Here is a 12,506-nt window from a genome sequence, read left to right as displayed (position 1 = left end):
CAGAGTTTCCGAAACTAAACTTTGAACCTATTTTGAGTTGGACTGTGAGCCTGGATTCGATTCTGCACGTAAGTTCTCTACGATTCGTCAATTCTAAACATGAACCTAAATTATGGACAGAAATTCTAAACCTAGACCAGGATTTTGAACAAGGATCCTGGAATTGGATTTGGACAAGGTTTCTGCATCTGGACATGATTTTTGAATCAGAATCCTGACAGAGATTCTGCATCTGAGGCAGAAATCTACAATTGGATACTTAGCTAGGATTTGGATTCTAGACCTGAACTGATTTCTTGGTTTGAGCTCTCGATGAAGATTTTGGGTCTAAATCTGGAGCAGGATTCTGGATTTACTCAAAAAATTTGACAGATACGGGGAATGCAGCAAAATCGTGAACCTAGAACTTGATCCTGATTTTGGATTCAGAAACATAACTCTGGACTTGGATTCTGGGCAAAAATTTTGAAACATGATTAAGGACCTAGCTTCTGGATTTGACTTCTGGACCTGCATTCTGACCTTGGATCCTCATTCTGTATTTATTCTGAACCTGATACAGAATTCTTTATTTGGTTTCTGAATCTGGACCTGGATTCTGTACATGGATTCTAAGCCAAGAGCTGAATTCCAGACCAGGATTCCGTCTTATAATTGGAACTCAGAACCTGGACCTGAATTGAGTCACTTGACCTAACCCAGTAATAACTAAACGATATCTAGATCTGGACGCTGGTTCTGAACACTGGATTGGAATATTGAACTATCGACCAAGGTTTCTGGATCAGGACACTGAACCTGAACCTGGATTATTGACAGAGATTCTTTATCCGAATACGGATTCTGAACTTGAAGCAGAATTCAATGCTTATATTCGGAACATGGATCTGGATTCTAGACCTGGAGTTAGATTGTGAATCTAAACTCATGACAGAGACCTTAACCGTGAATTTGTGATCTGAGTGCAGAATCTGAATTTTGAACCTAAAATCGGGACTTCGATTTTGGACCAGAATTCTTAGTTTGGGTGTGAATTCTGGAACGCGACGGTGGACCTCAATTCTGGATCTGTGGATATGAATTCTGAAATTGGACTCGGATTGTGGACCAAAATTCATGATAGAGATTTTTTCCCTGAACCTGAATCCTGCATCTGGATTCTGGAGATTTATTTTCAACTTGGACTTGGACTTTGGTTCTGGACTAGAATTCTGACCCCGGATCAGCTCCTGGCAGAGTTCTTGAACCTGAAACTAGATCCTGAACCTCTTGACTCTTCACCTGCATTCTGGATTTGAATTCTGAACCTAGTTTCAGAACATGGACCTGGCTTCTTGAGCGAAAATCGGGATCCGTATTCTAGGCCTGCATTTTGGACCTGGGTTATAAACCTGAACTTCTGACAGGAATAAAAAGGTTCTCGTGTGTTTTGGGCATGTTTTCTGATCCCAGGCCTAGATTCTGGGTCTGAATTTGTAACAGAAGTTTTATATTTGAACCTAAGTTCTGAAACGGGTAGCAGGATTCCGCACCTGAATTCCAAACTGGAATCTGAATTCTGGATCTAACCTCAGGATTCTGAACAAGATTTTGGACTCGAATTCTGAAAATCATTCTGACGATCTGAAAACTGAAGCTGGACCTGATTTGTTTTCTGTATTTTGTATGAATTTCTAATAAAACATTGAAACTATTTACACTCATTCTTATTTGACCAATTCTTGGTCGTAACAGTCCTTAAATTTTCATCTTCTTACATTCGTTTTCTTTCTCACAAATCTCACAAGAATTGAGTGATGTACTAATCTCATCAATTTTACAACTTATAGATTGAAATGGTATTGTTTACCCACATTACCTATATAAACTTGAATACATTTTACTCAGGACCTTTCTCAGAGAGATTTTTCAAGTATCGAAGCGCATTACTTGCTACTCTTCGCCCACCTGTTAACAATTATGAGTTTACTACCCACTGAAAATGAACTAACGCCCCTCCCCAAATTCTTTATACCATCAACACACATTTTGTCGCTACGCGTTGCTCTTGAGAAGCAACGCTTAATTTTCGTGGCGAGCACCACCAACACATATCTACTCAACACGACAAAGTAGGCGAACTAAACCAGGGTGGCAAGAAAATCGGGAAAAAATCGGGAGCTTTAGGGTAAAAGCAGGAAAAATATTACGTTTGAGCGAGAAGTTCTTCAAAGCTGTTGAAAAAAGGCGGGTGGGGAATGTCAGAGACATAACTGGATGTCGTGAATACGATAACATGTTTCATAACACTTCCGAATATCAATTAGTTGATCAATTGTATGAATTATGCAAGCATTTCCCTTTTTCACATTTTTCGCAAAAACAAAGAAGGCTTCACTTGATTACGATCTCGATTACTGTGAATTTCACACAGCGAAAAATGCACAAATCAAATCAAACAGTTCTAGATTTGCACTAAACTGAGGATAATTACCTTCGATTTGCGAGCAAGAAATCCTAATAGTTCTTTAGAAAACTTTTAGAGCCATTAGAACGGCTGATTTTGTGTGATCCTCTTCACCGTTGAGCACTTTTTGTTGTTTTTTACCAATGCAAACAACTGGCAGCTGTGACGTAATCGCTCTTGTCGGAAGCGAAACTAGCTTTGCAAACGATACTAAATACATCTGCTCGCAGTGGCGATAGAATCCAAACTGATACAATTTTTGTTAAGAGGTTTTTTTTACGTGATTTCGTTTGTAGCTTTTTCACTAATGGGCGGTCTCAACGGCTATAAAAATAGCCGCATACAGATTATTTCATTTTGGATTTGCATTTCATTGAAAGAAACTATACGGGATTCATTCCTGCCTTTCAGAAGGACCAAATTGTGGAACTCACTACGATATTAAGCACTGTTCGAAAAAAATTTCTCGAACGATTCGTTGTACAGCAGCGGATATTTTGTCCTCTTCCTCAGAACGCGTTCTGATTGGCTGGTGGTGACATGGGTCAAATGAGACAGGTTTTTCAATAGTGTACTATTGAAATACTTCAATGCTTTTGCTATACACGTTTAAGTTGAAAAATGTCGATTTTATTGGTAGTTAGATTAAATAAATCCTTTCACAGATCACTGAGCTATGAGCTTTAAAAATACGAGAAAGATAAATGCGCCTTATGAATTATCCTCTTTGATACTCGTTTATACCAAACATTTCAGAAAAGTTTAATTTTGAATTATTTGAGATTATGTCACAAAACTGAAAATTTTATCATAAAATTGTGATCATATTTCCGAAGGCACGTATCTAAAATTATGTTGATTCGTTAGATACAACAAGAAATATTCACGATCAAAAACTTATCACTCTCTCAGAGGGTAAATTTTGAAAAGGCACCCCATAGTAAAGTAAGTCGTATTCACGACAAAAAAATTTTAAATTACAGATTCTATATCGAATAATCCGTTGGAAATTGGACTAATATCCCATGTCTCGTCCAACGATCTGTCAAGGGTTTAACAGCAGTTTGAAATTAATAACGATGATAATTGAAAAAGTTGTCAACTTTGACTTAATTTAGGTGAATCAATACAGCTTGTGTTGTTATATTTATGAAACAAATTAATCAAAGTGATTGGACAAAATTTTATTCTGATTTTCGTTAGATGGTGTTCCAAATTCACAATCGAATTTATTGTTTTGGTTTACGCTAGCTCTCGTAATATTATTCTAGCAACAACGATCACAGCAAATATGTAAGAATACATTTGAACAAAATGTAACATTGTTGTTTGTCAAATGAAAAACTTTCCCGTGCTTTTAGTCTCTTATATGATGTCAATTTTCGGTTCATTATCTTTATGTTGTCAATTCTCTATCAGCCGGTGAGTAAAACAACACGATTATTAAATGCAAAGTCTGCTTTTTGCCTTACCATTAATCTAGTAAGCAATGTATCACATCACTTGATGCAGAGGGTACGAAGTGATATTTTCATGGGAGAAGTTATTGCTCTTGGTTTCATGAGAAGTTAAAATAATTGGTTTCATGATTTTCTAATCATGCCAGCAGTAACGGATTTCTTTCCGTGTAATGTTCCCCATCGTTGTCCACTTTCCATTGTATTTTCACGACACGATGCACACGACCAGCTGCAGAATGACGCAATCGCGCTCGTTTGAAGCGAAACGTCTCGCAACAGAACTGCTCACAGTGCTGATTGATTCCATACTGAACCAATTTTGGTTGAAAGTTTGCTTTTATCGGTAATTTCATTTGTAGCTTTTTTTCACAAAGGGACGATTGGGTTTTCTTGTTTCATTTTTATCTAACGTAATCAGCCCACTAATCGTCATACGATCGCTCTATTGCAGGAGAGAAGAGAACGCGAGGCCGCGGCAGCTAAGAAGAAACAGGAAGACGCACTGCTGAATGGCAGTGCCACCACGAACGGAAGTCTCTCGTCCAACGGCAGTGCCGTACCCGCCGCCACCGCCACCAACGGACACCTGCACGGGAAGAACGGCGCGGTCCACCATCATCACAATCATCACCATAACCATAGCAACGGTAGCATCACCAGTAACGGCGGAGGATCGTTACTGTCCAACGGTGGTGCCAAAGCTGCCACCGATTTCTACGTGCGGGGTGATCTCCCGGCCGAGATCGAAATCACGCAACGACAGCCCAGCAGCCGCAATCCGGTCCAATAATAGCGAATTAAATCACCTTCCCTTCCATAAGCCCCATTTCTGTCCCTTCCTCCTCCAGACTCACAAACTGCTTCCCTCGGGTAGTCACAGAGCTAGAACCGTTCTCCCACACGCACCCACACACACATACCCAGCTGTTTCTATTGTTATTATTAATTAATTTATTGTAAAACCTCTTCACTTTTACACAGCCCCACACTCACACATCACTGTTGTTTTTTTTGTGTTTCGTCATGGTGCAAAAAAAAAACTATTTCCGATTTTGTTAAGAGCAAAAAACAAATCAAAAAAACTGTTCTCCCTCCGAAAACAAATGTATATGTCTCTCGCACATACACACACACACACACATTGGCACCAAGACTAAAACTGTACCACCCTTTTGTCCTCCTCTACACAACACCACCACCACCACCACAACAACCCATCCCAATAGGAATAAATTGTACTTGGATCAAGATAAGAAATTATTTCGTAGTTGCCTAGACGAGAGTGCGAGAGAATGAGAATCAGACAACAACCAGCCCAATTTTTTTTAAATTCTATTTTTTTCCCTGTTTTTGTTTCTGTCAACGAGGAAAACAAAAAAACATTCGAACACAGTCAGTCAGTGGTGAAACGGCGGAAACAAGTCTTTTAAACCGAATAATAAAAGCACATTGTTTCAATGTGTTGAGAGAGGAAGAGAACAACAACAACAACAACTATTGAGTATAATAATGCAGAAAACAATCAAACAAAACGAGTAGCGGTGAAAACAATAAAAAACTAAGCACATGTTAGAAGAGTCATAAACATAACACGGAAAACAAACAAAAAAAGAAAAGAGGTGAGAGTTTTTTTAAGTGGAAGCCAAAACAAATGTTAAAAGTGAAAACTTTTTACACATTGCATTACAAGAGAAACAAAATGTTACCTTTATTTATATTTTTAAATAAAGTTAGTAACTTGTGGCATAAGATGATAATTGAGATGGGCAGGTCAGGTCAGGTCAGGTAGGCAGGCAGCAGGCAATAGAAATTCTAGATAAAACAACAACAACAAAAAATGGCGTTCTGATGAGTGTTGTTTGAGTGCGGAACTGGGCTCGAGAGAAAGAGAGAGAGAGAGTGCGCGACTGGCAAATATTCTACTTGTACATAGTTTAGCTAACCTAATGAAACTAGGCATAAGGAGAGAAAAAAAAAAACAAAACAAAACCGAAAAAAAATGTGGTGAAGATTCCAAATTGATAAAAAAAATAGTAACCGATAAGCAAGCAAAACTGACAGCCAATTGGAAATCTAGTGCTATCTCTATCTAGACGTTACGTAGATGCGTCGTATTTTTTTTCTATATTTTTTTCCGCTCGCCTTGAACGGTTGGTTGATCCTTCATTGGCACTATGGATGGCGCTTCATTGATGTGCTTTTTCGGTATCCCTATTCTGTCTCGTTTCGGGCGCCCTCATACTGTGTCTTTCCCACCATTTTGTTTTATTTTTTGTTTGAAACAGTAATATCAACATAATATACCTACTATTCAGGATCAGGAAGACGAACCTCTACACAAAGTGAAGTTCAGAATATACATTTAAAAGTGGGTGAGGCGTTGGCTGACGAGGCTGCGCTTGCTAGGATTAAAGCATAAAAAAGAGAGAAAAATTAACGAAGGAAAAAACTCTAATGTGTTTTCTTTATTTTTTTGTAAGGAAAGCAAATGATATGCAAAATATACTAGTACTAAACAACTCCGTATTTAAGTTGCAGTAATTAAGCGAGCTACAGTAAGAAAGGCACATCCAAACATACATACATACATACATACATACATACATACAAATCGCCTACAGGGTGTGTGCTGATATTTACACTAGAGCACACACCGCGTAAGGGTAGTAGCTTACGGGCCGTTGGCCCGGCATAGCAAACGTAAACGACAACAAAAAGGTGCTTGGAAAGTGAGGGAATACGTATGTGTTACCCTCGAGATACTAAACACATACATTTAAAACAAAACACAAAAAAAAACGCGGAGTTGGATTTTCTGTCTTTCCCAGAGCTTTCTGTTGGAGAAGGAAAACAATTCAATCCTATTGACTTGAAAATAGCGGTATATGAACAAAATAAACAGAAAACCTGTAAAAACAAACTTGGCTGTCTCGAGGATTCATTCATTCTAAAGCTATCCGTTCAAAAAAAAAAAACAACCTGAGTCGATTTTCAGCATCATGATTTTCCTGATCCTACAATTTTGTGTTTGAGTGAGAAGTTCAGTAAAAGTTTTGAAACATGTTGTCTCACACAGGTTCTATGGTGAACAATTCATTGGAGATGGGGCCAACTTGTCCTGTATCGTTCAACGATTTTTATAAGCGTTTGGTAGCAATTTTTAATCAATCAGAAAGCATCATGGCTTGAAATCATTCTAAAAAATTGATTCATCTAGTGAAGATCCATCCAGCGGTTATAGGAGAAAGACGGACGGTCTATTAAAATTTTAATTTAGTATTCTTTAATTGACCAATATTTAAAATTGTCAGGTAATAATATGTTTCTACTGTCGGGGGCATATTCCCGGGTATGTGTCTGACTTACATGCGCGCTATGCTAATTTTTATTCCTTGAATCCTACTGAAATGTCCACTTTTGCGGAAACAGTGATAGTTTTCTTACCTACAGATGAGCAGTATGAAACTTCAAACTCGACGTTGAAGTCAATGGCGAAGAAAATAATATGCTGGATGAACTCAAACACATTTTAAGTTTGGGCATTTGCCAAATGACGACTGGAGTCAAATTGTTTCACACTTTGCAGTGAAAAATCAAGGAATACACATTTCCAAATTAGAAAAGCATAATCAATGAGTGAAAAGTTGTATTTGTTTGGAAAATCCGAAAACCTTATAAATTGATTTTTAAATTTAATTTCAACTAAAACAAAAAAATACCGAACCGTCCGTTAGTTGACACACTGAGTTTACTGAATGTTCGGTAGTGTTTGACAGGTCAAAAAGGCGGATGGGTAATGTCAGAGACATAACTGGATGTCGTGAATACGAAAACAATTGACATGTACCTTAACACTTCCGAATATCAATTAGTTGATCAATTGTATGAATTACGCAAGCATTCCCCTTTTTCACATTTTTCACAAAAACAAAGAAGGCTTCACTTGATCTCGATTACTGTGAATTTCACTCAGCGAAAAGGGCACAGATCTAATCAAACAGTACTACATTTGCACTAAACTGAGGTTTTTTACCTTCGATATACGAGCAAGAAATCCTAATAGTTTTTTAGAAAATTTTTAGAGCCATTAGAACGGCTGATTTTGTGTGATGCTTTCCACTCTTTGTTCTCTTTTCGTTGATTTTTCACCAATGCAAACTACTGGCAGTGGGGATAGAATCCAAACTGATCAAATTTTTGTTAAGAGGTTTATTCTTTTTACGTGATTTCGTTTGTAGCTTTTTCACTAATGGGCGGTCCTAACGGCTATAAAAATAGAAAATAGAATTCAGAAGTGTGGATAAAATTGTGGAACTCACTACGATATTAAACTCTGTTCGGAACATTTTTCTCGAACGATTTGTTGTACAACAGTAGATATTTAGTTCTCTTCCTCAGAACGCGTTCTGATTGGCTGGTGTTGACATGGGTCAAATGAGACAGGTTTTTTAATAGTGTACTATTGAAATACTTCAATGCTGATTCTATTGGCAATTAGATTATATAAATCCTTTCACAGATCACTGAACTATGAGCTTCAACAATACGAGCAAGGCAAACGCGCCTTATGGATTATCTCCTTTGATACTCGTCTATACCAAACATTTCAGAAAAGTTTAATTTTCAATTATTTGAGATTATGTCACACAACTGAAAATTTTATTAAAAAATTGTGATCATATTTCCAATGGCATGTAGCAAAAATTATGTTGATTCGTTAGATGCAACCAGAGATATTCACGATCAAAAACTTATCACTCTCTCAGAGGGTAAATTTTGAAAAGGCGCCCCATAGTAAAGTAAGTCGTATTCACGACAAAAAAATTTCCATTACCGAACGCTCAGCAATCAAATGAATTACCGAACGGTCAGCTGTTGAAAATTCGGTAAAATATTACCGAATTCTGCGAAATTTTCCAAGTGTGCACAGTATGTTTGCAAAAGTATTGTAATATTCACTGGCGGTCAACAAAGATTGCGATGCGACAAGATAGCGACAAAATGCCGCAAAGATAGCGTAACTGTCATTCGCATCGATTCAACCCCTTCGGGACCACAAGCCAGAAAAATATTTTCTAATTGACTACTAAATGACATTGTTTTTATACTCAGAATAATTAAACAATGATACTTTGTATTAATCGACGTCTTTGTCCTCAAAACATCGTGCTTCACTAGAAACATTGTCAATATTGGCTATAAAAATAACCACTCAGAAAATTTCGCAGAATTCGGTAATTTTTAACCGAATTTTCAACAGCTGAACCTCAGTAACTCGAAATGTCAAAACAAAATTGCTTGAAAATTTTTTAAAACTGGCAACTCGATTTGATAAATTATTGATCGAATAACAGATATCTTGGATACTGTTGTTCAAAGTCATGTTTATGTAGATAAACAAAACTAACTCCGAATCGATATACCAGTCGCGCTCTACCACTGTACCTAAGAACAAGAAATGGCCCTTAAAAGTTAAGTGAAGCGCTATGTTTTTGCGATACCGATATGTTATATCATTTTATTTGCACCACCAGTAATTGTATGCACCGGAAATTTGACAGCAATCAACTACATCAGCATCTCACCAATCAACTACATCAGCATCTCACACCATCTCTATTAGAAAAATTCAATAAACAATTGAAACTATTGCATAGTTTTCATAAAATATTCGAATTATGCGACTAAGAATTTCTTCTAAGTAGATCGTATCATCAGCATTACTATTTTTTCACGCCATTGAGACAAACTTTTGTTTTATGACTTTTGCTAAACCTAGAATAGTTTTAGTATGACATCTGGATAATTCTTGGAAAATTCTCCTGAGAAAACTTGAAACGCATCTCCAATAAAGATCTTCATGGACAACAATCAAGCTTTTTAGCATGATTTAGCAGAGAAATAACATCAATAAATGCATATTTTTGTTACTGATTCAATGTATAAAGGATCTTTAAAAATAGCTTAAATTTAATAATGTGTTTCAAACCGACATCACAGAACGCAGCAATTTCATTATCGTTTTTTTCCCATTGATTTGAACTTCTGTGAGGGTTCCTCTAGTGCTACGAAATATTGTTTTTGGTCTTAATTGAATGCATAATAGACAAAATAAACATCCTGCTCCACGTTTTTTCGAGTTCTAGAAACAGTAATTTTACTTGATTATTAGCAAATATACAAGATTGTAAATTCAATTTCGTCTTGTGTTGCAACAGATTTGGAAATACATGACTGCACACAAGAGAATATAACGCTTTATTTCGAACTTAATCCTTTTTTTCTTGCATTTTCGTGGCTACTGACAATGGATCGGGATACTTTTCCTATTTGTTTGTTTATTTCTATAATTCCGGTTCCTTGACAAATAACGCATAGCAACCAGAACAGTGTTGCCTAAAAAGATTAATTTTATCATTATCAATGGGTCGCTATATTTGTGGTAACTGACGGAAAATCACTCACAGACACTTTCTATTCCGATTTTTCTTCGGAGTGCCTGGTCGTGTCGTCGGCTGAACGTTCGGTAATTGCTGAACTGTCAAACAACTACCGTAAACTGTAAACCAAATGGATTTAACGGATGGTTGGGTAATCTTTTGTTTGCTTGTTTACTAAAGGGTGATTTTTTAAGAGCTTGAGAACTTTTTTAAACAATAAAACGGATAAAAATTGCAAAATCTCATCGGTTCTTCATTTTAAACGTTAGATTGGTACATGACATTTCCTTTTTGAAGATAATTTCATTTAAATGTTGACCGCGGCTGCGTCTTAGGTGGTCCATTCGGAAAATCCGCTTTTTTATCGACAAATTTTGTTCAGCGATGAGGCTCATTTCTGGTTGAATGGCTACGTAAATAAGCAAAATTGCCGCATTTGGAGTGAAGAGCAACCAGAAGCCGTTCAAGAACTGCCCATGCATCCCGAAAAATGCACTGTTTGGTGTGGTTTGTACGCTGGTGGAATCATTGGACCGTATTTTTTCAAAGATGCTGTTGGACGCAACGTTACAGTGAATGGCGATCGCTATCGTTCGATGCTAACAAACTTTTTGTTGCCAAAAATGGAAGAACTGAACTTGGTTGACATGTGGTTTCAACAAGATGGCGCTACATGCCACACAGCTCGCGATTCTATGGCCATTTTGAGGGAAAACTTCGGAGAACAATTCATCTCAAGAAATGGACCGGTAAGTTGGCCACCAAGATCATGCGATTTGACACCTTTAGACTATTTTTTGTGGGGCTACGTCAAGTCTAAAGTCTACAGAAATAAGCCAGTAACTATTCCAGCTTTGGAAGACAACATTTCCGAAGAAATTCGGGCTATTCCGGCCGAAATGCTCGAAAAAGTTGCCCAAAATTGGACTTTCCGAATGGACCACCTAAGACGCAGCCGCGGTCAACATTTAAATGAAATTATCTTCAAAAAGTAAATGTCATGTACCAATCTAACGTTTAAAATAAAGAACCGATGAGATTTTGCAAATTTTATGCGTTTTATTGTTTAAAAAAGTTCTCAAGCTCTTAAAAAATCACCCTTTATAAACAAAATTGTTACCGTCTACTCTACAAATCCAGTCGTCTTTGACAGATACATACTTGATGCTTTTAGTGAACAAACAAATAATTCTTGTCGCTAGAGAATATTGCCTTTTAAATTTGTAATTGCCTTTATTTCACCAGACGAATCATTTCTCTATTCGCTCTAATGCTTAATATAAAAAGGCTGTAAACGTAGTACAACATACAGCGATGGGGTTAAAACAACCGTTCAACTCTTGGCAGAGGCATACTAGAAATCCTCCAATGGAAGCGTTAAATTTTATAAGTATGACGATAAAAAAACAAATAAGAAGCATCACGCAGTTTTGAAAGTCTGTGAATTTGACGATTGTATATAAAAGTTTAAAGAAACCTGTAAAAGTCTGTGAAATTGCAGAGTCTGCTTACAACAGAATTCTGCAATAAGGCACCTGTGATTCTGACGCTCATTATTTCGCTATGGGGCTGTCCATAAAAGACGTCACGCCGCAAGGGGGAGGGGGGTGTTTCATAAAACGTGACCTTTTGTGACAGGGGGGAGGGAGGGAGGTTTTTGGAATGTGACATCCAATATTTTCAATGAGCGCATTTTTGAAATACCTAATTATATTACTGCTTTACCCTATTTCCTGAAAAAATCTCCACAATAAACGTTTATATTCTATAGGAAAACGTGTATTTGTTGACGTAAAAGCTTCGTCTTGTAAATTCGGAAATGAGTGTTACAGGAAATCATTTCTGTTGTGATCAGCAAAAGTGCACGGAGGAGCGAGTAAATTAGCGAAATTAATAAATTTTGCCTAATATGAGTAAAAAAGAAAAAGATGCCTTCAAACGGTTTAACTTAAGTTATGCACTGACAATTTTTTCAGTAATTTGATTTTCTAGCATTGATAATAGTATTTCATAAGAATTTCTCTTATCTGATTCTGATGCAGTTTATTCAATTGAACTCCATTTGAAAAAGGGCGGGAGATCAACGATTTCAGAAGTCATGTCTTATATTGATCATATGTGATTTTCCTCACCAACATCAAAGTTTATCGAATCATCCAA

General features: G+C 37.0%; 1 protein-coding gene across 4 annotated transcripts in view; it reads left to right on the top strand.

Moving 5' to 3' along the window:
• Positions 1 to 5,491, top strand: part of LOC131434653 (elongation of very long chain fatty acids protein AAEL008004) — a 180,215-nt gene extending 174,724 nt beyond the window's left edge. For all 4 annotated transcript variants that reach the window (XM_058601623.1, XM_058601633.1, XM_058601607.1 and 1 more), the window contains one exon: positions 4,358 to 5,491. In XM_058601623.1, coding sequence (XP_058457606.1) covers positions 4,358 to 4,696 — 339 coding nt within the window. In that variant the 3' untranslated portion in view covers positions 4,697 to 5,491. The remainder of the gene's footprint in view (positions 1 to 4,357) is intronic.
• The last annotated feature ends 7,015 nt before the right edge of the window (positions 5,492 to 12,506 follow it).

This window comes from Malaya genurostris, chromosome 1 (genome assembly GCF_030247185.1).
Source record: "Malaya genurostris strain Urasoe2022 chromosome 1, Malgen_1.1, whole genome shotgun sequence".
In the NCBI taxonomy this organism is placed as follows: Eukaryota; Metazoa; Arthropoda; class Insecta; order Diptera; family Culicidae; genus Malaya; species Malaya genurostris.
Note: the sequence above shows the minus strand (reverse complement) of the source record. Positions and strands in the feature narration are given on the sequence as shown.